The sequence below is a fragment of the Pleurodeles waltl genome, chromosome 2_2 (assembly GCF_031143425.1).
Source record: "Pleurodeles waltl isolate 20211129_DDA chromosome 2_2, aPleWal1.hap1.20221129, whole genome shotgun sequence".
In the NCBI taxonomy this organism is placed as follows: Eukaryota; Metazoa; Chordata; class Amphibia; order Caudata; family Salamandridae; genus Pleurodeles; species Pleurodeles waltl.
In genome coordinates this window covers 812,001,628-812,027,108 of record NC_090439.1, presented here as the reverse complement: position 1 = coordinate 812,027,108, position 25,481 = coordinate 812,001,628, and the positions used below count along the sequence as shown (strand labels likewise).

General features: G+C 45.7%; 1 protein-coding gene across 1 annotated transcript in view; it reads left to right on the top strand.

Annotated features, from left to right (window-relative positions):
• Positions 1 to 25,481, top strand: part of CNGB3 (cyclic nucleotide gated channel subunit beta 3) — a 749,182-nt gene that overhangs the window by 82,450 nt on the left and 641,251 nt on the right. Inside the window, exon 2 of the mRNA XM_069219226.1 lies at positions 14,417 to 14,504. Coding sequence (XP_069075327.1) covers positions 14,417 to 14,504 — 88 coding nt within the window. The remainder of the gene's footprint in view (positions 1 to 14,416; positions 14,505 to 25,481) is intronic.

The following is a 25,481-nucleotide window of genomic DNA, read 5'->3' as shown; positions in this document are numbered from 1 at the left end:
TGGAAGGAATCTAGGGAGGGTGGAAGAACTAGCACTAATCAATCATCAAACCCGCTAGCACTTGATCTCCCCTCTGAGGCATGTCCCTATGTGGCAGTGATTCTAGTGTGCCCTCTCTATCTATGAACACCACTGAGTTGGTTTCTCAGCTAATAAATAAGGCACTCCATTGTTAAAGATGTCAATGTCCCACACTCAATGTCCCCAAGCATACTAATGGTCCAAAGGGTAGGGTGAGTTGGTATACTGCTGAAACACTTCACTGATGATTGCGTGACTATTGACTTCTGTTCCGCCTCCATTGTCCACAATCTTTTTTCTAATCTTCACACAATTGACAGCATCCAGTCTGGCATGACACTTTGCCCACTAGACTTTTTTTATCCCCCTCAGTATCATGCAACTGCCCCAGTATTCAGTCAAAAATGGAGGAGGGGCAACTATATAAATGAAGGCAGAGGTATTAACCTAAGAAGTCTGTCAATTGGAAGAGTGGCACACACTGTGAATGTCTGACTCACTTGTGGGCCCATTAAATATTTTGGCTTTCATAGATCTTGGGCAGCCTCAGAGGCAACAAATCTCATACCCTAATCCTGTTATACCCGGCAAGTTTCCAGGTCCTGGATTGATTGAGCCTCCCATTAATGGCCCATCTAGATCAGGCCCCATGGCAAGTCCTGCTGGTTTGCTGGAAACCTCTGCCATTGTGAGTCTGGAAGGATCTTTGTTGGTGTCACCTCCCGGTGGGCAGCTTTCCTCCAGCACCACAATTAAGGGCCCTCTTCCTGTTTTGGAACATTGCAGAGATTAGGTCAAAAATGGACAATCCAACATGGGGCAATTCATTCATAAACACTCAATATCTCTATTCCAGGAATCTTGGGCCATTGATCCGACATACAGGTGGGGTTGCAAGTGCTGCTGGATTCCAACTAGTGGATCAGCAGCAGGACAACCATTGGATGGGTTGTTCATTTGGGTGAGTGTATATCTTTACTGTTCTGTAGCTGAACTTAAATTACAATCTAGGGACATCCAAGGGCCAGTTTATACCAATCTTGAAGGTACCCCTATTGCACTCATAAATATTTATAACAGAAGCGTAGGGAAAAGTAGCGTGTCTCCTACACTACACATACTGGATAAGACCTTGGTGGACCTTTCTGATTCTCATTATGCAATTGTCATGGGCGATTTGAATCTTACTTATGAGTCTGATGTCATATCGCAGGATATATCCCATGAAGAGGACCAACTGTGGGGCATCCCGGAGTTGAGTGTCCCCCTAAAAATATTTTATCCTGGGCTGCTCCATAGATGCTGGATATTACTCCAGTCCACGGGTTGTGAGCATGTAATGGTCAGTCACCCTCTGCTGCCACATCTGCTCCAACATTCAGACTTAGGACTTTTGTAAATGATATTGACTATGTTCTGCTGGACATTATATTATGGAGGCAAATGGTGAACATCGTGATAATTCCATGGGATAAGAGTGATCATGACCCTTCAGTACTATGTGTCTGCAAATGACTAACATTAGTTCCTCCGTCGTTAACTGGGAGTTATGACCAGAAATTGAAGATTACCAATAACTACAAAATTGTGAAGTGGGAGGCTGTAAACTGTTCCCCAGATGCTATGTCACACCTGTATTTGATGCTTGCTGCACACATGGAGGCTATGTGTGATAATTGGGGGAGACAGCGAGAAGATCATGGCGGTGCATGCAAAATTATTTAATAATTTGAGGATCTTTTTTGTACCCAGGATCAGCACCACAGGGCGCAAAGCACTGCCACTGGATGGTTCAATGGCTCCTGCAAAAAGGCTAAAAGCAGTCTGTTAAATGTAATCAAGGATGGAAGCTGCAGGGAGATTACGGTGGCTAGGGCTGTGTATAGGCAGGAACTAAAACAAGAGAAGGTATTGTGGCAAAACAAATTTTGGGATGAGCTTTTCCAGACTTTTTCATCTAATGATCAAAAAAGCTTCTGACAGCTAGTCAGCATTGGTAATGGGAATTTCTGGACACAGTTTGAGTCTTCCATACTTCCCTGAATGGACCACCCACTTTGGTAACCCACTTATTTGTCCCTGGATATATGGATGTATCTGCACCTAAACCTGCTCCTCTCCCTAGTTTGAACACGCATGGTGCTTTGCCAGAATATTCCCTTGAAGAGACTGCTCTAGCAATCAAAGCACTAAAACAAGGGAAAGCACCAGGCCCGGATAACATTTTGAGCAATCTTTACGAATCCAATAGCAGCATCTGGGACCCTTATGTTGATACCATCACAAATGCAATTGTTGCAGGTGCCCCAATCCCGCCCACATGGAGAAGGGATGAGACTGTTCCCATTTTTAAAAAGGAGAACTCAGATGTTCTTTCCAACTATCTTCCCATCTCCCCATTAGCCTTCTCAATAATCTCCAGAAGGTTTTCTCCAAACATATTTTAGAACAGTTAGTGGAGTGGATAGATGAAAATTACACACTATCTAACTTGCAAGCTATGTTTACATCCTCAACCTGCTGAATTGACCAAGTGTTTTGCTTTCTGCAGATCAAATGAAAAGCAGTAGATGTAAGGGGTGGTGATCTTTTTGTGGCATTTGTTGACCTTTGTGCTGCTTTTGACCTGGTCCGATGGATAAGCTGTGGGTGACTGCGGGAAGTGGTAGTGCCAGAAGAAATGTTGAGAATTATAGTTCATCTTCATGAAGGTTAACTATGCCAGAAACTGCTGTGGTACCAAGGGGGAACTAATCCAATCCCAGACAAGAAAGGCGCCTGGCAGAAATGTGTTCTGGCCCCTACCTTCTTTTTATTGTACATTAATAATTGCATAAAGTATTTAACCAACTGTGCCAGTGACTCTCCTTCTCTTGCTGGGCAAAAAATTCCAGGCCTCTTTTACAAAGACAAAGCTCTCCTTTAGCTAAAACAAGGGTGGATATTCATAATTTGGTTGACAGATTCTGCACATTTTGTAAAGATTACGGCTCAGAGGTGAATGTTGCCAAAATGAAGTTGATGAGCTACACTAAGAGAAAGCAGGTAAAAGGTACAGTAAAATTTTGCAATGAAGCATTGAAGAGGGTACCAGAATTTGACTACCTTGGGGTTAGATTGGCAAATTCTGGGTCCTTGGCTTCAAAGATTGTCAAAAGCTCCCATGTCGTAAGCCATAGAGAGAGGGCCATCATTAGGATGGCAAAGAAGGCCCAGTGGTTCCCCATTGCCCCACAACAGAAATATATCAAATGTAGGTGCGGGGAGCGGAGCTGTGTGGTGCAGAATTACTGGGGTGTTGTAATTTCTCCTCTGTCAAAGAGAATAATTTTTTCAGAATCATTACTGGGCTGGGAAAGGGAACTTCCCTGTTGCCTTTAACACTTTGTATAGGGACTTAGGCCCATATTTAAGAAGAATGATGGACATCTGTGCTAGCGCAGTTGTGTGTCATTTTTCTTAATGCGAGCTGACGCATTCCCGAACGCCATCCGTGCATCATATTTAAGAAATGACACACAATGGCGCTAAAGAACGGTTAGTGTCTCAAAAAAGATGCTAACCAGTGATGGATGGCGTAGGGAAAATGGCACTAGTGGAACAAAAATAATGGTAGACTGATTAGCGGCAAAATATCTGCCGCTGGTCAGCCTAGCATCATTTTGTGACACACAAGCTGCCAAAAAATGACTCATGTCTAAGTGTAGATAGGAGTGATTACCACTACCCCAATGCCCACCACAGGGGACCAGTATTCACAGGGCAAGACCAACATACCCAGTGTCAGGCACGGGGTCCCATGTAAGGTGCCCCCAGTGGCACACCACACACACACACTTACCTGTAATGGGCTCCTCCCTCCAGTAGTGTCCTTGTGGTGTGAGTGGTGGTGATGATGGTGGGTGGAGTGGGGATCTATGTGGCCATCCCATGGCATTTCCCCATGGAAATGGGCCTCCCTGCACTTTAACGTGTGGTCTGACCAGGCCTTAAATAATGTCGCTAATTAGACTTAGCGCCATTTTTTAGGTCCCACTCCTAGTTGCACGTCATTTCAGCATCAGGAGTTAAATATGGTGCCGGGAGGGGGCTAGAGTCATTTTTAGGAAGGGAACGCCTAACTTGCATCTCATTGACACAAGGTGGGTTGGCGCTTCCTAGAAATGGTGCTAACTCCAATATTTTGACCAGCGTCCAAATATAAATATGGAATTACATTAGCGCTGCTTTAGCGTCCAAATAAATGACGCTAAGGCAACGCTAACTTTCCGTAAATATGGGCCTAATTTTGTACAGAGCTGGCGGTCCTAAATATGCTTTTTTATTGGGTCTGTATTTGGAGCCTCAGCATCCTGCAAGACTACAGATTGGCTTTGGCGACATCCTGAGCATCCAGCCATCCACATTAAAGATCAAGTGGATAGGATGTATGGAAAGAGTATGGAACAAATTGGGTCTCAAGGAATTTTTGGAGGATCCCTTGTCTATCCATGCCAATGCAGTCAAAATCCTGAAACACTTATATTAGGAGAGGATACCTGACCAAAACGATTAATCAAGCCACAGAGGGAGCCTCACAAGGTGTTTCCTAATGCACAAATCTGTGCCAAAAGCTGAGGAATTCCTTGACTAAATATAACCAGCATAAGCTTGCAAATGTTTTTTGATGTTCCAATATGGGACTCTGCCAAAAATGGTTTTTACTGCATGATGAGATCCCTCAAATTACGGTTTGAGTAGCCGTAATTTATGGCCTGCTGCTGACGAATCTCAGGTTTATTTGCTCTTTTTTTTGCACCAGGTATGCAAACCCTAGGCATAGGTGTCTTGTCCTACTGTGTAGGAATTTATCAATCATGGACAGGGTAAGAGCCCTGGGAATTTGTAAGAGTGACTCCTCCTCTATGGCTGTGGTGGTTGTCTCCAAATTTTTATATGCAGCATGGAAAATTAGACAAAAATTGATACCACAACAACAGCGAATTGAGTTCTAGAGGTCGATTATATGGTGCATTGAACTGCTATGATTTATTTTATTGTTAGATTGCACAGCTTTCAATCGCAACTAAATTATTAATCACTATTGATTGCTTTTTTATAATATATCATGTGGCTCCCATTGTACTGCACTTGTTGATGATGAATTTATATGAAATGATATGATATTGATTTTACTGTTTTCCGATCTTTCTGATGATGAAAATGTTATTTTTCAAACTGTCAATAAACTTTGACTAAGTTGTACTTTAAACTTTCTAAGTCTAGCCATTGCAGCATGTCTGTGTATTTTTTAACTGCCATTTCAACCTGGCAACATAAACCTTTTGCCAGACACATGCCATTATTTTCAATACATATACGTCACCCCGAAGCTAGACCCTGGGCAGCCCAGAGGGCAGGATGCAGTGTATTTAAAAAGTTGGGCATGTATTTTTAAGTTATGCATGTTCTGGTGGTGAAAAACTCTTAAATGCATTTTTCAGTGCTACAAGGACTACCTTTCCCATAGGATGACATTGGGATTACCACAATACATTTAATAAGCTGCAATTTCCTAATGGGAGCAGAGTGTTTGGAAATGTAATGAAAACTCACTTAATCAGTCAATCAGTCAGGAATTTGTAAAGCGCACTACTGACCCGTTAGGGTCTCAAGGTGCTAAGGAGAGGGGAGAGAACAAGGGTGAGGTGCTGCTACTGCTCGAACAGCCAGATCTTGAGAAGTTTCCTGAAGGTGAGGAGGTCTTTGGTCTGGCACAGGTGGGTGGGAAGAGTGTTCCACGTTTTGGCAGCGAGGTGCGAGAATGATATACTGCCAGTTGTAGTTCTGTGGACGCATAGGACGGTTGCGAGGGCCAGGTCGGCAGAGCGAAGATGCCAGGTCAGGGTGTAGAAAGAGAGCCATCTGTTCAGGTATTCTGGTCCGGTGTTGTGCAGTGCATTGTGAGTGTGGGTGAGGAGTTTGAAGGTGATTTTCTTGTTGACTGGGAGCCAGTGCAGTTTTCTCAGCTAGTCTGTGATGTGGCAACAGCGGGGGATGTCCAGGATAAGGCGTGCGGAGGCGTTCTGGATGCATTGCAGCCTCTTCTGAAGTTTGGCCGTGATTCCTACATAGACGGCATTGCTGTAGTCCAGTTTGCTGCTTACGAGGGCTTGGGTGACTGTTCTTCTGGTTTCGGTGGATATCCATTTGTAGATCTTTCGGAGCATGCTAAGGGTGTTGAAGCAGGAGGAGGAGATGGCGCTGACTTGCTGGGTCATGGATAATGAGGAGTCCAAGATGAATCCTAGGTTGCGTGTGTGGTCGGTGGGATTCGGAGCGGCTCCGAGAGTGGCATGCCACCAGGAGTCATCCCATGCGGAGGAGGTGGAGCCGAAGATGAGGACTTCCGTCTTGTCGGAATTGAGCTTGAGGCAGCTGCTCTTCATCAATTCGTCGACAGCCTTCATTCCTTTGTGTAGGTTGGTCTTGGCAGAGTCCTTGGTGAGGGAGAGGATCAGCTGGGTGTCATTGGCATATGAGATGATGTTGAGGTTGTGAGATCGGGTGATGTTAGCGAGCGGGGCCATGTAGACGTTGAAGAGGGTCGGGCTAAGGGATGAACCCTGGGGTGCGCTGCAGATGATTTCCGTGGCCTCTGAGTGGAATGGGGGAGGCGGACTCTCTGGGTTTTGCAGTGAGAAGGGAGGTGACCCAGTCCAGGGCTCTGTCACGGATTCCTGCATTGCTGAGGTGAGAGCTTAGGGTGTGGTGGCAGATGGTGTTGAATGCGGACGAGAGGTCCAGGAGAATGAGGGCCGCGGTTTCGCCATTGTCCAGTATGGTTCTGATGTCGTCGGTGGTGGGGATGAGAGTGGTTTCGGTACTGTGGTTGCTGCGGAATCCAGATTGAGGAGGGTCCAGGGTGCAGTTCTCCTCTAGGATGCGGGTTAGTTGTCTGTTGACAGCCTTCTCAATGACTTTTGCCGGAAAGGGGAGCAGGGAAATAGGCCGGAAGTTCTTGAGATCCTTTGGGTCTGCCTTGGGGTTTTGGAGTAGGGCGTTGATCTCAGCGTGTTTCCAGCTCTCCGGGAAGGTGGCGGACTCAAAGGAGCTGTTGATAATCTTCCATAGTTGGGGTGCGATGGCAGAGCTTGCTTTGGTTAGGATGTGGTGAAGGCAGGGGTCAGATGGAGAGCCTAACTTAAGGTGATGATAGATGTTAAATTATAATTTTTAAAATTGCGCTTTTAGTCATTTGGTGCCTGCAGTCTGTCTCTGCCCTGGGTCACACCACTGGGTGTAGTTGACAGTTGAGCTTTGTGTACTCCTCTTAGACAGCCACACACAATATGGAGCTTAGGTGTACCTGAATGGGAGGAAGGAGCTGGGCACGGCCCCACTTACACTTGAATAGGGTGTACAAAAAGGGCTGTACACCCCCTGTAGTTAGTCTGGAGACAAGGCAAGGAAGGCAGAGCAGCACCTGTGCACTTCAAAGGCATGCCTCTGGAAGCTTCTTCCCAATTCAAGAGCACAACTATGTATTAATACTGGACCTCAGACACAAACTGTTCAGTACACTTCTGGACCTGTGGATAGCATGCCAGGTGGAGTGACTGTTGTGCTGCTGAAAGGACTGCCACTCTGCTGGACTGCTGCACTGAAAGAACTGCTACCCTGCTGTGCTGACCAGTTGCCTGCTGCCCTCTTGCCTGGGTGAGAAGGACTTGACCTGCATCTGTTGAACCCAGAACCCAAAGTGACTCCAATGGGTAGTTGGGTGGCCTCCTGACTTGAGCCTCAGGCTCTAACAAACTTGAACCCAGCACCTGGATTCCGCCATCTGTGAGTCTACCCTGCCAAGTGGTGCCACAGTAGTCCTAGAACCTTGGAAGTTGGCCTAAAGTGCTCTGCCAGTCTCTGCGGATCTAGTGGAACTAACTTTTCTACTCTGCACATGGGTCAGTACAAGCGCACAGACCCATATTGCAGCCCATTGCCGCATCATAACCACCTCTGCACAACACAGCTTTGGAGCAGGCACTCTCTTCCCTCATTGAAGGCAGCATCAATGACAACACCTAGACTCCGCATTGCAGCCTTGCAGCTCCTCGGAACCGATGTATCCTTCCGACTGCACAATGCATCCTCAATGCCGGGCTTCGCATCACTGGCCCTTGTCAACTGGGTTCTCGACAACAACGCATGACTTCACACCGCAGCCTCTGTGCATCTTGGAACTCACACATCACTTCATCTGTGCAACGCATCTTCAACATGAATCCTTGCAACTCTCCGCAAATCCAGAATTTAAGGTGCTCTGTTCAGCCGGCCTACCTGATTCCCTGTAGCTGGCCCGTCATCCATCACAGTCAGCCTGAACTTGTTATTTTGTCCCAGTTTGGCACAACCAGATATCCCCAATTGGTGCTTTGTGCTCTGTGGCGCAATTTTCATTGAAAACTTAAAACCTGAGTATCTCTATTTCTGCTGATTGGATTTTTGTTGTTTTGGCCTTGTTCTATTCCTAAAGATAACTCTATTTTTCTAACGTGGTGTGCGATCCTTTTTGCACGGTGTTTATCACTTTATTACTGTTTGAAGTGTTGCACAGATACTTTACACATTGCCTCTGAAATAAGCTTGACTGTTCTGTGCCAAGCTAGGAGAGGGTTGAGAACTGGTTATTAAGATTGGCTTGTGCCTTACCTTGATTATTATTGTGATAGGTTGGCTTGTCCCTTACCTTGATAAGGATTGTGATTGCTACTTGGCCACGGCTCATACCCCAGTCAACCAACAACCCAGTTTCTTACAGCAGTGATAGAAAGTAGAGGGTTCCCACCAGATCCCATTCCAGCATCAACTTCCGGACCAGGCCTGGGATCCAGTGACCCAAGCAAACATTCTGAATTTACACTAGTGTAATTTCCTAACACTGGGACATATTTCAGAAGCAGCTCCATGTTTTCTACATTCCAGATAGAGCAGCAACATGCTGGCAGCAAGTGGGCTTTTTTATTTTTACTTCTGCTGGGCCCAAAACAAAGGCCTGATTTAAAGGACCATCAGGCCTTCTTTTTGTTCAAGTATCACCGTGGCTGGGAACTATCTGGAGTGTATTACCTAAATGCCAGTGCAATAGTAGGAAACAAAGGCACACCGTTTATCACTTCACAACTTCATGGAAACAGTTGTAGGCATGTGTTGACTTTGTTCAATCGCCTTTGTAAGAGATGTGCATTCACTGTAAGAATGCAAGATGTATCTGTGTGTATGAGTAATGGCAAAAATAAGGATTTAAATGGCACAAAGTATTTTTTTATTTAATTGCTTTACAACGCTCTTCATCCCAGTGATGTCAGAGTGCTTTGCAACACACACACAGAGGCACAATGAATCATACAAGTGTGAAAATCAGCACAGGAAATGTTACCAAAGGCAATGAGGGTAATAAGGGGTAGACATCATATATTGCCCACACTTTTAGACATTATATTTTAAGAGTGAATGGTCGGGAGAAACATAAAGTCAAGATATAAAACATATGTAGTGATTGCATATGTCTGTATTAACAAGCCTTTATTACTCTCCAAAGGAGCGCTTCTTTACAATCTCAATATAACAACATATTCAGAAAAAAGCAATAAGGATCTTAAGAATCTAAACCCATGTCTTTCATTATGCATGCAGCTCTGTGCTACAGGTAAATAGATCACTGTGCAATATTAGAAGGATTGACATTTATGAACTTTAAGTAACTGATCTCAGTGTCAAAAGCAGAAGCCACTTATCTACATAAAATACAGCTCTGTGATCTACATGCTACACAGTGCTTTCAACAGGCACATTAACCCTCTAAGCTACTTTATGAGTCGAAACTGTAACTGAACAAAACACAGAACTCTCCCAGAACTGTGTTAACCACTAGAGTTATCTTATCACTTGTAGGAAGCCGGCTTCCTATGCAGTGTACCAATGAAAGGGGACACTATGCAGATAGTCCAGGAGACCCTTATTGGTTTAAGGGGTTAAAAGTAATAATCCCAAATGCTCTCTTTTGTAGTAGTGAAGACGAGAAGTTTAGGCCTATCAGAAGGTACTGCTAAGCATTTGTTGAACACACAGAGTCAATAAATGAGACACACACTCAAGAAGAAACTCAAGACCAATGTTTAGAAAAATATATACTTTTTTATAGAATGTTTCAACTTCAAAGAAGGTAAGTACTGCTGCAGTGTATCAATTTTTTCAAGTAAATAACAAGTTCACTGAAATGCACTTGTACGTGGTAAAGACTTTCTTTGGATCAAATACAGTTACTGCATTGGGGTCTCTGCAGACAGTTCTCGGGGCTCTACTGTAGGTTGTATGCTGCTAGGGAAGCAAAGTGACTAAAACCACCAGCAGTATAGTTATATCTGCCCTGGTGCCTCGGGAGCAGACGTGCTGGATGGGGTCAGGTGCCATGTGCACAGCACAGTTGGCATACAGGGGGGCCACCAGGAAAAAGACTACAAAGAGGGACTTGGGTACAAGTCTGGAGCTCCCAATGGGTACTCAGTCGGTAGGAGTCCTGGGAACAAGGGAACACCGTTTGCTGTCATGGACCCGGGCCACCGAGCTTGGGTGTAGTGGGTTTTGGTCATCAGGTGCTCCTGAGTCAAGGAACCCTTGATTCCTGGGTGGGTGTGCAGGTAGGGGCAAAAACAGGGCTTGTTCACTCATTTTTATGCCACAAAATGATCCCAAAAGTAGCACACAAACGTTTTTGTTTTTTAAGCCATGCATGTCAACTGTTTTTAGCTTTCGATGGCAGCCAGCTTTAGGGCATGATTTAGACTTTGACAGAGAGGGTACTCTGTGGCAATGGAGATGGGGTACCCTCTCCCCCAATACGAATTTCTGAATGCCTCATTCACAGGCGAACAAAACTTTAATGTGTAGACGGCAGAGAATACACTGTCTCCATCGCCTACACACACCTCCAACAACCTGATGGAGTAAAGGCCGTTGGAGGTTTGGCCATATTTTCACTCACCCTATTTAGAATGGGCAAACAAATGGCCAATTTTCACTGTCCGTCAGGGCAAGGTAAAACCTGGCAGTAAGGTGCAGTGAAAACTGCAAAATTACCTCCATGCTATGGGAGAAATCTCACATGACGTTGAGGTCATTGTGTCTTTTTATTTTAAAAAATAAAATCCCACTTTGGGATTTTTCTTTCTAAAGTTAGAAGTTTGATATAATGTTGGCAGAGCCCTCTGTCAAACTTTCAATGCAGTTACACAAACCACTGGCTGCAGTACCTCTAAATACAGGAGATGTGCATCAGAGTGAGGGAGTACTTTACTCCATCATCTTGATGGAACTAATTCTTGTACACCAAACTCAAAATCAGGCGCTTAGCTTTAAGGTCTTTTAGAGCTTTCATTGGTTTGTGCACAGTTAACTATCATTGAGATCTGAAATGTTGCTCTAACTCTTTGCACCCAGTCAGTGCCAGACAGTAGACCACTATGGTTTGAAGGTCGGGTGGGCAGACCAGGGGCGGCTTTAGCGCTGGTGGCGCCCAGTGAGACAATCTGTTTTGGCACACTCCCCAATTACCTCCTTCTCCATGAATTTCCTCACTACCACACTGAAACAGTGCACCCCATATCTCCATAGCCTCTCTCTGAGATGCATCTCATTTCATTTATAGTGCTACTAATAGTTCACTCACACTCAATTCTGTGACCTGCATGGTATACTTTCTTTATAGCAGGCACATTAACACTGCGCTGCTTTATGATGAGCTAAAACTGCTACTAGAAAAAATGTCATTCTCTCACTAGTAGGAACATTAATCACCAGACTTATCGTGACATTTTTATTGTTGCCTGACAACTGCCAGACGGACAAGAAAGTTCACCTGCATTTTAATCAAAAGTTATTTTTAAACACAGCGCCCCCTACCAAAGTCAGCGCCAGAAGCGGGTGCACCGGACGCACCACCCTAAAGCCAGCCCAGTGAGTCCAGTGTGCACAGGTTTTATAGTCTTTGAGTCAAAGAAACAATTGCACCCTATAATGTGTATAACATGTTTATCCCCAGTTTATGGGACTGGCCAAGCAAGAATATCTACATGTGCATCGTTGTGGCACCACTATGCAAGTCTAGTGTTTTTTACTTGTCCTGTCAGACACTGGAAGTATATATTCAGCCAGGGTTGAAAGTATCAATGGTACAGCAGGTGCAGTACCAGGGCCCTGGCTCGGGAGGGGCACAGTGTACACCAATTAGAGCTATTTTTCACTTCCAAACCAAGACATGGAGGGCCCATTTCTATTGTGTGCATTTGGGGCCATGTTGTCTTTACTACACCAGTGCTCACAGCTACACACTAGAGCCCTTCTCTTAAACACGAGGTTGCTGTAATTAAATCTGTCAGCACTGAATACTGAGGCAGGGTAATTCTGAAGCCATCTAGGGCCTCTTCGATCCATTTACGGCCACCCTTGCCCCTTCAGCTCATCCTGCAACTTTCTACTTTCTCCCTTTATGACGCTTTTTAGTTTTTCCTTCTTCCGTCTTTCACATATGTGTCTTTTGCTCGCAGCAAATGCTTTAGGCATAAGAATAAGCCCCGGCCCTCACAAATTAGTGCTGGTGCTCAGCACCGGAAACAACAAGCACAAATTAAGCACTGGTTTATATTGTTTTGGCATACCGGTAAAATAATGTGGAGCATCGGGTGAAACCCTGATAAATGCAAGTGGCGTGGATGATGTACGAGAGACACAGGCCCGTATTTATACTCCGTTTGCGCCGAATTAGCGTTGTTTTTTTCGACGCAAATTCGGCGCAAAACTAACGCCATATTTATACTTTGGCGTTAGACGCGTCTAGCGCCAAAGTATGGGCAAATAGCGTCATTTTTTTGCGTGAACGCCTTCCTTGCGTTAATGAGATGCAAGGAAGGCGTTCCCGTCTAAAAAAATGACGGCGACGCAAATGCGTCGTATTTATACTCCCGGGCAAAAGTCACGCCCGGGAGGTGGCGGGTCAAAAAACCCCGCATTTGCGCCACTATTTAACGCCTGGGTCAGGGTAGGCGTTAAGGGGCCTGTGGGCTCAAAATGAGCCCACAGGTTCCCTCCCCTGCCCCCAGGGACCCCCCCTGCCACCCCTGCCCACCCCAGGAGGACACCCAAGGATGGAGGGACCCACCCCAGGGACATTCAGGTAAGTTCAGGTAAGTATAATTTTTTATATTTTTTAAAAAATTTTGGGTGGCATAGGGGGGCCTTATTTGTGCCCCCCTACATGCCACTATGCCCAATGACCATGCCCAGGGGACATAAGTCCCCTGGGCATGGCCATTGGGCAAGGGGGCATGACTCCTGTCTTTACTAAGACAGGAGTCATTTAAATGGCGTCTGGGCGTCGAAAATAATGGCGCAAATCGGGTTGAGGCGATTTTTTTGCCTCAACCTGACTTGCCCCATTTTAAGACGCCCTAACGCCATTTTCCCCCTACGCCGGCGCTGCCTGGTCTACGTGGTTTTTTTCCACGCACACCAGGCAGCGCCGGTCTGCTAGCGCCGGCTAACGCCATTCCATAAATACGGCGCCCGCATGGCGCTTCAGAATGGCGTTAGACGGCGCTAAATTTTTTGACGCTAAACTGCGTTAGCGCAGTTTAGCGTCAAAAAGTATAAATATGGGCCACAGTTTTTTGTAGTTGTGGAAAGCCTTACTTGCAGTCTTAAATACTTTCTACTATTGGAGTGGATCCTGATCTCCAAGATCCAATCCAATATGCCTAACGACGAACAGAACAAACATTGGCAAAGCCAAGAGGTCTACTTTGAATGTGCTTTCTGCAAACAAAGTGCTGTTTGTATGCCTTGGCACATTAAAGCCAGAACTATTCGAAAGCCTGTTTAAAAAAAAAAAAAATCCTATTATATCAAGTTTGATTGGAGACACAAAAAGATGTCATATAACAAAATATATTTCCTTGTGAGTTGCAGTTAAATGGCCGTTTGTAATCATGAGCATTCCTACCGAGTTGTACTGTGGATAAATATGTTGTCATGCATGACTGAAATGACAGCTGTTTGACTGTAGATCTTAATTACAGAATACCTACGGAGAATTACACAATGAAGGAAACGTAGCAAGCGATTATATTTTTACCTGGATCTTGTTGCAGTTTACTCAGCCAGCTATGTTTTGGCTTTATCGTGAAATATGCATCTTAAATTTTCTAAAAGTGGTTTGTAATTTACAGAGACAGGGTGACACCCATAAATAAAAGTATGAGTTTATTGTTTTACTAACCAAGACAAAATCAAATTTTACCACTGGGCTATCACCAATGGTGCGTTTCCTAACAAATATCTGGCACTCTTTTTTGTCTTGAAGGATGACAAAGAAAAGGAAAGAAAACCGCAGGTTTGCCAAAAAGGGGACGCACAAACTCATTCACCACAAGAAGGTTCAAGTAACAAAGGTCAGTAAATAAGAAATTAAATCAAAATAAATATTTTCAGCTTTTTAGTATTGCCTACCACAAGCTTAACCCCTTCGCTGCCAGGCCTTTTGCCCCTTAGGTGCCAAACCTTTCTTTGGCTATTTGGAGCAGTTTGCGCTTAGGCCCTCATAAAATTTTGTCCACATAAGCCACCCACACCAATTTTGCGTCCTTCTTTCCCAACATCCTAGGTATTCCAGAGGTGCCCAGAGTTTGTGAGTTCCCCTGAAGGAGACCAAGAAATTAGCCAAAATACAGTGAACATTTCGGTTTTTTTTGTAAAAGGGAAAAAAGGGCTGCAGAAGACGGCTTGTGTTTTTTTCCCTGAAAATGGCACCAATAAAGGGTTTGTGGTGCTAAAATCACGAGCTTCCCAGCTTTCAGGAACAGGCAGACTTGAATTGGAAAACCACATTTTTCACACAATTTTGGCATTTTACCGGGACATACCCCATTTTTAACATTTTTTGTGTTTTTAGCCTACTTCAAGTAAGTGACAGAAATAGGTGTGAAACCAATGCTGGTCTGGTGGACTTTTCTGGTTGCTGGGATACATAGGGCTTGTAGGTTTATCAAAATCCCTAGGTACCCAGAGCCAATAAAGGAGCTGCAACTTGCAATGGGTTTTCATTCTATACCGGGTACACAGCAATTCATTTTGTGTAATATAAAGAGTGAAAAATAGGTATCAGAAAACCTTTGTATTTCCAAAATGGGCACAAGATAAGGTGTTGAGAAGCAGTGGTTATTTGCACATATCTAAATTCTGGTGTCCCTATACTAGCATGTGAATTACAGGGCATTTCTCAAATAGACAATTTTTTTTATACACTGTCTCACATTTGGAAGGAAAAAATGTCGAGAAAGACAAGGGGCAAAGAACACTTATTCTGCTATTCTGTGTTCCCCCAGGTCTCCAGACTCACTTGTGTGGTTATGCCTAACGTCCGCGACAGGAAACGCAACATGGACTCATCACATTTTTACATTGAAAACTGACTTGTTTTTTGGAAAATGCCTAGCTGTGAATTTTGATCTGTAGCTCAACCGGCACCTAGGGAACCCTACCAAACCTGTGCATTTTTTAAAACTGGACACCTAGGGGAGTCCAAGATGGGGTGACTTGTTGGGACTATCACAAGGTTCTGTTACCCAGAATCTTTTGCAAACCACATAATTTGACCAAAAAACACTTTTTCCTCATATTTCGGTGACAGAAAGTTCTGGAATCTGAGAGGAGCCACAAATGTCCTTCCAGCCAGCGTACCCCAAAGTCTCCCGATAAAAATGGTACCTCGCTTGTGTGGTTAGGCCTGACGCCGAATGTAGGAAACACAACATGGACACATCACATTTTTACATTGAAAACTGACTTGTTTTTTGGAAAGTGCCTAGCTGTGAATTTTGATCTGTAGCTCAACCGGCACCTAGGGAAACCTAGCAAAACCTGTGCATTTTTGAAAACTACATACCTAGGGGACTCCAGGATGGGGTGACTTATGGGGCTCTCACCAGGTTCTGTTACCCATAATCCTTTGCAAACCTCAAAATTTGGCCAAAAAAACACTTTTTTCTCATATTTCGTTGACAGAAAGTTCTGGAATCTGAGAAGATCTACAAATTTCCTTCCACCCAGCGTTCCCCCAAGTCTCCCGATAAAAATGGTACCTCACTTGTGTGGGTAGGCCTAGTGCCCGCGGCAGGAAATGCCCCAAAACAAAACATGGACACATCACATTTTCCCAAAGAAAACAGAGCTGTTTTTTGCAAAGTGCCTAGCTGTGGATTTTGGTGTCTAGCTCAGCCGGCACCTAGGGAAACCTACCAAACCTGTGCATTTTTGAAACCTAGACACCTTGGGGAATCCAGGATAGTGTGACAGAAAGTTCTGAAATCTGAAAGGAGCCACAAATGTCCTTACACCCAGCATTCCCCCTAGTCTCCTGATAAAAATGGTACCTCACCTGTGTGGGTAGGCCTACTGCCCGCAAAAGGAAATGCCCCAAAGCACTATGTAGACACATCAAAATTATCAAATACAAAACCACCTGTTTTGGGAGGGGGGCCTGCGCTTTTGGTCCTGGGCTCAGCAGCCATATAGGAAAACCTACCAAACCCAAACATTTCTGAAAAACTAGGCACCCGAGGGAGTCCTGGGAGGTGTGGATCCCCCAGTGTTTTCTTACGCAGAATCCTCAGCAAACCTCAAATCTAGCTAAAAAATGAACTTTTTCCCACATTTCTGTGTGGGACCACCCAACGTTCTCCTCAGTTTCCCGGTAAAAATGATACCTCACTTGTGTAGGTGGGCCAAGTGCCTGTGACAGGATAGAGCCAAAAACCTGTCGAAATTGAGGGGGAACCAAAACGAGTCCCAAAGGGCAGTTTGAAAAAAAAACATTTTCAGGCTGACAAGTGGGGCAGAATTTTTATCCGTATAGATGAGACAATGCTGGGTGGTAGGAATATTGTGGATTCCTGCAGATTCTGGAAGGTTGCATTACAAAAATGTGGGAAAAATGTGTGATTTCCAGCAAAGTTTGAGGCTTGCAGTGCATTGTGGGTAAATAAATGGTGCTGGTGCTGGTGCAGGTGAAGCGCCCAACTCTGGACTCACCCAGATGTTTAGTTTTCAGATGTGTCTAGTTCTTGTGGATTTTTCTACATGGCAGCATCCCAAATTCCAAAAAGTGCAGCCCTCACCAGTCCAAATGGGACGATTTTGAGAGTTAGACAAGCTCTCATGGCCCAAATGTAAAACCAAACCACAAAATAATCGAATGTCCTCTTGTTTGCCATGGGATAAGATGTTTTTGTGTGCGGGGGAGGGCTGAAAGACTGTTGCCCCCTTCAGTTGGGGATGGGGCATCACAATGCCCATTCTGGTTGTTAGCCACCACCCGCTATTTTTTTTTTGTATTCCCTGGCATCTAGTAGGTTTTCTGCCCTCCACGGGGTGTGATCCATGGGTAATTGCCCCATCTGCCCACCGGTGGGCAGAACAACTTTGGCCCCATTTATTTGGGGTGGGGGTATGGTCACACTCCCGCCATCTTCCCTGGTGGGCTTTTTGTCCCCCTTGTAGGCAGATGGGTCTTTCAAAAATAGGGCGATCTGCCCCCAAGGGGGCAGATATGGCAACTGTAATGTGCCCCCATCGGGAGTGACCCTTGCCCAAGGGGCTGCCCCCCCAAACAAAACACACACACACCAATCCATGGTGCCTAACTGGTTTCTGCCCCCCCCCCGGGGCAGATCAGCCTATTAAAATAGGCCAATCTGCCCCCGTGAGGGGCAGAAATGGCCTAAAACAAATGTGCCACCCATGGCTTGCCCAAGGGGTTGCACCCCATCTGTAAAAAAAAAACAAAAAATAAATAAAATAATCCCTGGTGCCTAGTGGTATCGGCCTAATAAAAATAGGCCGATCTGCCTCCCAAAGGGGGCAGAAATGGCCTAAAATAAATTTGCCGTGCCTAAGGGGTCGCTCCCCTTGCATAAAATTGTTGCAAAAAAAAAAAAATCCCTGGTGTCTAGTGGTTTCTGCCCCCCCTGGGGGCAGATTGGCCTAAGAAAAATAGGCCGATGGGCAAAAATGGCCTAAAATGAAATTGCCCCCCAGGGGAGCGACCCTTGCCTAAGGGGTCGCTCCCCATCTGTAAAACAATTTAAAAAAAATCCTGGTGCCTAGTGGTTTCTGCCTCCGTTGGGAACAGAGCGGCCTGATTAAAATAGGCCGTTCTGTCCCCAAGGGGGGAAGAAATGGCCTAGATATAGTTTGCCCCCTGGGGGAGCGACCCTTTCCTGATCCCTGGCACCTGGAGGTTTCTGCACCCCCTGGGGGCAGATCGGCCTAATAACAATAGGCCTACCTGCCCCCGGGGTGGCAGAAACGACCTTGAAAATAGTTGCACCCCTGGGGAGTGAACCTTGCCCAAGGGGTCACTCCTTTTATGCCAATTATCATTTTGATTGCATCACGATCTGGCTGCTGAAATGCTATGAGAGACATCAAAAGGAAGGATATCATTGATCGGAATCATATGATCGGAAGATAAATGCTTTTGCATTTCTCTTCTGATCCCCGCTGGAAGCTGAGCATCCAGCGCAGTGGGGAGGCCTCTGATGAGGTCAGCGCGCGATCTCACATTGATGTCATCAGACGCCATGGCAGGGTCAGGGGAGGGGACGGGTTGGAAGGGTAAGCAATTCCCCTTTCATCCCTACCTTGGGGCCCCAAGGCGAGGCTCATGGGGGGAGCGCCAGCGCTCCCCCATTAGCTGGTCCAAGGACGTAACCATTACGTCCTTGGCGCCTCAGTGCTGCAGCCAAGGATGTAACCATTACGTCCTTGGCTGCGAAGGGGTTGACAAACTCTCATCACAAAAACATGGCTCAACCCCACATTCTCACAAACCTTAGCTAATCTTGTTCTGACAGTCCATAGCCGCCAATATGTGGGCTACACATCTAAGAAGAGCAAAGGTCTTGCTGTTATCCATAAGTCTTCCTAGTTCAGCATCACATGCAACCAAGCAACACATATCAATGGAACTCCTCACATCCCACTTCTCATTCTCCACAACTCAGTCCACCAGCCTGCACCTCATCTACTGGCCTCCCAGACATAACACATTCTGAGGATTCCTCGTCACTTCATCCGTTTACCACTTCCACACCAGACTCCTCGGCAACTTCAATCTCACAAACATCTCAAGTATGCAAAAAACAAGAAACACCCATCTCAATATTATTGAGATATTTACAGCCTGATTTAGAGTTTAGAAGAGAGGGTAATATGTCACAACAGCCTCACTTAGAGTTGGGTGGACCTTCAGTACGTCAGCCACTGAGACTACTCTGCCAATTACACAGGGGTCCTTATGAAGTTGGCGCTCAAAACCGCCATGCCGGCGGTGGCAGAAATGTCCGCCAATGGCATGGCGGTCTCGACCACCACATAATGAACACAGTGGGGACCCCCACAGGCGGCCCTCCACCACCGCCAGGCTACTGCTGCCAGGCAGCCTGACGATGGCAGAATTCTTCATCCAACAGGGCAGCGCTGCTCCGGATAAAGAACCCTTGTTCTGCCAGCCATTTCCTGGTGGTTTCACCCGCCTGGATAAGGCTGGTGGAAGGGGTGCTCCGGGCCCCCGCGCACAGCCCCGTCGCGCAGGTCACTGCCCGATTTACGCTGTTACTCCCAGCTAGCCCAGTGGAATGTTGTTTATACGGCCAGAGAGTTTCAAGGGGGCTGGCGGTCTATGTTTAGACCACCAGCATGAACACAGCGGGGAATCCCACAGTGTTCATAATGACCCCCATTTTCTTTTGGTGCCCCGGCGGTTAGCTAAGTAAGGACTTATGAAGCACCAATGGTAAACACACCAGACTCACAGATGGTGAAAATTAAAGATCTCACCTTAACAAGACAAACAAATCTCAATAAATTAAATGTATTCTGTAAACTTAAAAATCAGGCTGTTTAACTAATCCCAAGAAGTGTAGCATGCAGTAAGGCAATATGTGCTTTAATCTATAAACTGCAATAGGTCGATATCAGCATAGAATATATCACGGGTCTTTATATCACAACTGCCTCAAAATGATCAATTAAGAATCATCACCCTTTGCTGAAGCATCTAAATCAAATCCCATTCAAGATATTTTAGGATGAAATATAGTCTGGCCCAGTCAAAATTAGGATCTAAAAGCAGGTCTGTCCTGATAGATATGGAGTTAATACATTGTGACGTAATGGGAAGACAGTTGATTTACTTTGTAGGACATGTACCTTACATAGTTAAGGCATTGTGGTCTTGGTCTGGCTGAAAACTTGATGCAGTCAGTTGATCAATTATGGGTCTACATTTGTCATCTGTGAGTTGCTGGGCACTGTCATTGACATAAGTAGGGAAAGGGTTGCAGGAGTATGTGTTGGACTTGGCCCTCCCTGCAGGGTCATCCCCAAACTGTTGCCCTACACCCCTCCTATTTTTGAACCCCTTTTTGTTGGTTTTTACAACTCCGTGCACTTTATGACTTCTAACTAGTGCTAAAGTACTTGTGTTTACTCCTTTAAACATGGTAAACTTGATGCACACAAATTGGCACATTTAATTTATTTATATGTCCCTAGTAAAGCTGTATAACATACATATACCCAGGGTCTGTAAATATAATGCTACTAGCGGGCCAGCAGCACTTTCTGTGTCCCATACTTAAGTAGGCTTTTAAAACATGTCTCAGGCCTGCCATTGCAGTGTGTGTGCAGTTGTAAACTACCAATTCGACTTAGAAAAATAAACCTTTTCCCAAGCCTAAACCTTCCTTTTCAGTACATATAAGTCACCTCTAAGGTGGGCTCCAAACACCCCAGCGGGCAGGGTGCAGTGTATTTAAAATGTTGGACATGTACGTTTAAGATTTACATGTCCTAATAGTGAGTGTTTAGGAAGAGGTACAAATGTCATGTGTGGTCTCTAATGAATAATTTAAAATCCTCCTTTATGATAAAGTCAAATTTAAGTCACAATTCTGATAAGGGCATTTTCTTGCTCTAACCACTTGGTGCCTGTGTCCTGGGTAGCATGACTGTGAATAGCATGGCAGTTGGCATGTGTGTATTCCTCCCTGACAGAGAGACAAAGGGGGGCTAGGTGTTGGTAGGATGGGCCATCCTGCCAGGATGTGTGGGTGGGGCTGTTCTCTGCACCGCATACGTTTCAAACAAGCTGTCTCAGCACACTCACAAAAAAACTTCACACTAGACTTTTGTCATCCCAGACCTCTTGGAGCCTTGGCAGGGAGGAAGGAAATTACAGAACCATCTGTGGGGGACAACTATAAAAGGTTCTTCCATTTCAAAGCAGGCACCAGGTGTAAACGAGGACCCTCAGACCCACTCTTCAGTTCTCTCTTGGACGTTTGGAGAACACCCAGAAGGACTTCCTTGTACTCCAAAGGACAGCCCTGCTGCTTGAGGCATGTTGTATACCTGAGAGGACCGCCCTGCTGCTACAAGAGGACTGTCCTGCTGCTTGGAGATTGCCTTGTATGCTTGGAGTACTGCCCTGCTGCTTGAGGCCTGCCTTGCTGCATCAACCCAGGATTACCAGAGTGAGTGAAAGGCATCCAGTGGCTAACCTCCTCTTCTGAGCTACAAGGACATAACTAGCTCCTGAGGCTACCCTGCAACTACGCAGCTGACCTGCTGCACTGGACCTGCCTGAGCACTGTTGGCCTCTGTTGGAGTAATTTCTTGATCCCCATGGTGTCCCATGCTAGACCTTGGCCAGCATCAATTGAGCTCCTCCTGTGAAAAAAGGGAGAAATCCTAACATTTTTGGCTCTTTGTGACAATAAACTGGCCCATTAGTGGTGAAATCCTGCTACTCACGACGACCGCCAATGCAAAGCTCCAGTGAACCTAACCCTTTGCACTACAGTATCCACTTGCAACTCCTGACAGGATGTTTCATTACAGTGCTGACCATCTGTAACTCCCATACTTCCCCCTCACACTACTATTTTGGAAAGGAAAAAAGTTCTTTGTTGTGCCTATCATGACTACTTAAGTGCCCTTCATCTATATAAAATCCATCCATGTGTTGTAAATTGGGATAAGGAATGAGCCATATTGGGAAGGAGAAAGTTCTGGTCTATGTTTACCGAAATGTGTGTGAATTATACATTTCGTAGCTGGTGTGCATCTTCTTATCTTTACATAAACTTGATGGTGTATTCGAACTTGTCATATTTATCTGTCAGCATGATAAAATACAACAAAATATTGCATCATCTTGTTCATCACATCTAGATAATATTGTTTAAATCACAAATTAGCAAAAATATTAATTGTCAATATGTTTAGATACAATATTTTATTACATCTTTTGTGTAAGAAAATACCTTTTTTTGGCATACTCACCCCATTTTTTGGACAGATGCTGCAGGCTTTTTGAGTCGGTTTACTGTGACTTTGCTAACCAGGCCCCAGTGCATGTGCTCCGACCCCTAAAACATGTAGAATTTGTCTATACCCTCAATTGGTATACTTAACTTACCTGTAAGTCTCTATTCTACCCGGGACCTGTACGTTTTAATGTCACTAATGGACTGTACCACATATTATGCCCTCACAAAAGTGGTAAAACATGACTGCAGGCCTACCACCAGAAGCCTGGCTATGCAAGTTCAATCTGTGAATTTGACTTGTAAAAACAACCCCTTTTGACAGGTCTAAACCTTTTTTTAAATAATAATGCCACCCCTAATTTAGCCTTAAGTACCCATATGTCACAGTTCATATTATGTAAGAGTAGGACATTTAAAAGTTTAAAGGAAAACATGACCTTACTGTAAAAATACCAAAAAGCTATTTTCACTGCAGCAGGGATAGCTGTTCAATAGGACAGCATTGGGAGTTTATGTTAAAAATAATGCTATCACCGCCGAGGAACCAGGTAAAAAGTTAACTCTTGGATTTAAAAAAATATTTATCATAAAGCCAATTCAATGGTAAAGTTGTATTTGTGACCAACATTTTGCAAAAGATACTTTAAAAAGTTACATTTAGCCTGCCTAAAGTTTCTAGAAGCCTATTTGCCAGAACTCTACCTTAAGCTCCTTGATTATGTATGAATTGGTGACACTTAGGCCTTGGGTGTAGGGAGAAGGTGACCTTTTCCTGACAGAATTGCCTGAGGCTATACCCAGCCCATTGCATATCTTCAAATGAGGTCTACCCTGGCACTGACAGATGCAGCTCACACATGGGCATTTTTAGCTATTGGGGACTGGTGTGGTGAATTCCAAACAGCGTTAGCCATCGGCGGTTGGGGGAATATATCCAACAGTATTATACGTGCATCACCGGGGCCAATCGGGCACAGGGTGGGGCACTGCTGGGTGGGAGTTTGCCCTGAAGCTAGCCCTCAGAGCTTCTTATCTTGCTCCCTTCCAAACACATATTCTACGTCGTAGCCTGTTTGGGTATAATGTTTGTGTACCACATATAGGCGGTCATTCTGACCGCGGCGGGCGGCAGTCGCCGCCCGCCAAGCGGTTCCCGCCGAAAGACCGCGGCGGCCATTCCGGTTTTCCCGCTGGGCCGGCGGGCGACTGCCAGAAGACCGCCCGCCGGCCCAGCGGGAAAGCCCCTTCAACAATGAAGCCGGCTCCGAATGGAGCCGGCGGAGTTGAAGGGGTGCGACGGGTGCAGTGGCACCGGTCGCGATTTTCAGTGTCTGCAAAGCAGACACTGAAAATCTTTATGGGGCCCTGTTAGGGGGCCCCTGCACTGCCCATGCCAGTGGCATGGGCAGTGCAGGGGCCCCCAGGGGCCCCACGACACCCGTTCCTGCCATCCTTACCGCCAGGAACAGGATGGCGGGAAGGGGGTCGGAATCCCCATGGCGGCGCTGCAAGCAGCGCCGCCATGGCGGATTCCCTGGGCCAGGGGAAAACCGGCGGGAAACCGCCGGTTCCCCTTTTCTGACCGCGGCTTTACCGCCGCGGTCAGAATCGCCCAGGAAGCACCGCCAGCCTGTTGGCGGTGCTTCCGCTGCCCTCCGCCATGGCGGTCATGGACCGCCAGGGTCGGAATGACCCCCATAATGTGTCCAGGTAGTTGGGGCAGTTCCCTTTTCTTGTACTTTGGAGTGAATTGGTCAGTGGCTTTTCCTCTGTAGTTTCTTTTTTTCTTATCAACTGCTAGGGTGGGCAAGCAGAAAGCATTAGATAGTCACAGAAATGCTATGCCTCCCACCAAGAACATCTCCATTGATAGGATGCTTCACAAAGCACTGGAGGTCATCAGCACAGAGATTGAACTCACCGAGCGACATTTATCTATGCAGTCTGGTTAATCCTCAGGCCTTGCTATAGCTGCTGTTGCCCCTTCCCCTAATGGCACCTCAAAAACTACAGGGAGATCCAGGAAAGATATTCAACCAGTAGAACAACCAATTTCAGCTGTAATCCACACTCCTGTCAGTTGCACAAAATCCAGCGAGGTCCTATCAGGGGCACTCTCAAGGAAGCTGCTAGTGAAGCCCACTCGCAGAAACCTGCCTGGTTTAAACAACTTACTGTGAACTGCATGGCCAAGGTCAAACCCGTCCTCTGGAACAAACTTTCCCCTCTCTATGCCCTATTAGAGCACACTGAGAAGAAATTGGTCCTAATAAGATAGGCCCGAGCCCAACCAGTCCTAACCCCCCCCCCCCACGATTTGAGGAACTATAGTACCATCCAGAAGGAAATGGTTAACGAACCATCTGCCACTAGTCACTCTGGATCTCACACAAGCTCTCAGTTGCAAGAGAGGAGGCCAACTGTTGATCTACCTCCTCGGATCCATTGGCAATCTGCCTCTGATTTTTTTACCCCCTCCCATTTTTGCCCCAACAAGGAAATCAGTTGCACAGCGAGAATAGGATGTTGCCTGAGGGTTTGGCAAATGCGGTTAGAATAGTCTTGAAAGGAGTTCTAGGCATCTAAGGGTGAACCTTCCCCCAGCCTCCTGCCTATATGTAGCAATTGTAACCAGAGTACCACAACTGCGCGCAGGGCAGAGTGAGACACATGAAGATATTTTCAACAAAATCATGGGACGGCTTGCGCAGCATAGAGATTTTCCCCTGTCGCAGGTCAACAACATACTCCTTAGTAGAGGGGTTGCATGGATAGGGCCTGATAGGGTGGGTCATGATGTTCACTGTATCATCGTGAATTTTAGATTCCCCGCTTTGGCCCTTTATGTGCTCTAGGAATCTGCACATAATAATCCTTCAGTAAGTAGTCGTATAGAGTCTTTGCCACTGAGTTGCTTTTATAGGTCATTTGTTTGACACATCCTCTCCACCTGTCAGCAGCCGAAGAGGCCCTCTCTGGCCCATAAAGTGCTCCAGGGCTGTGCACATAATAATCCTTCAGTAACTAGCCATATAG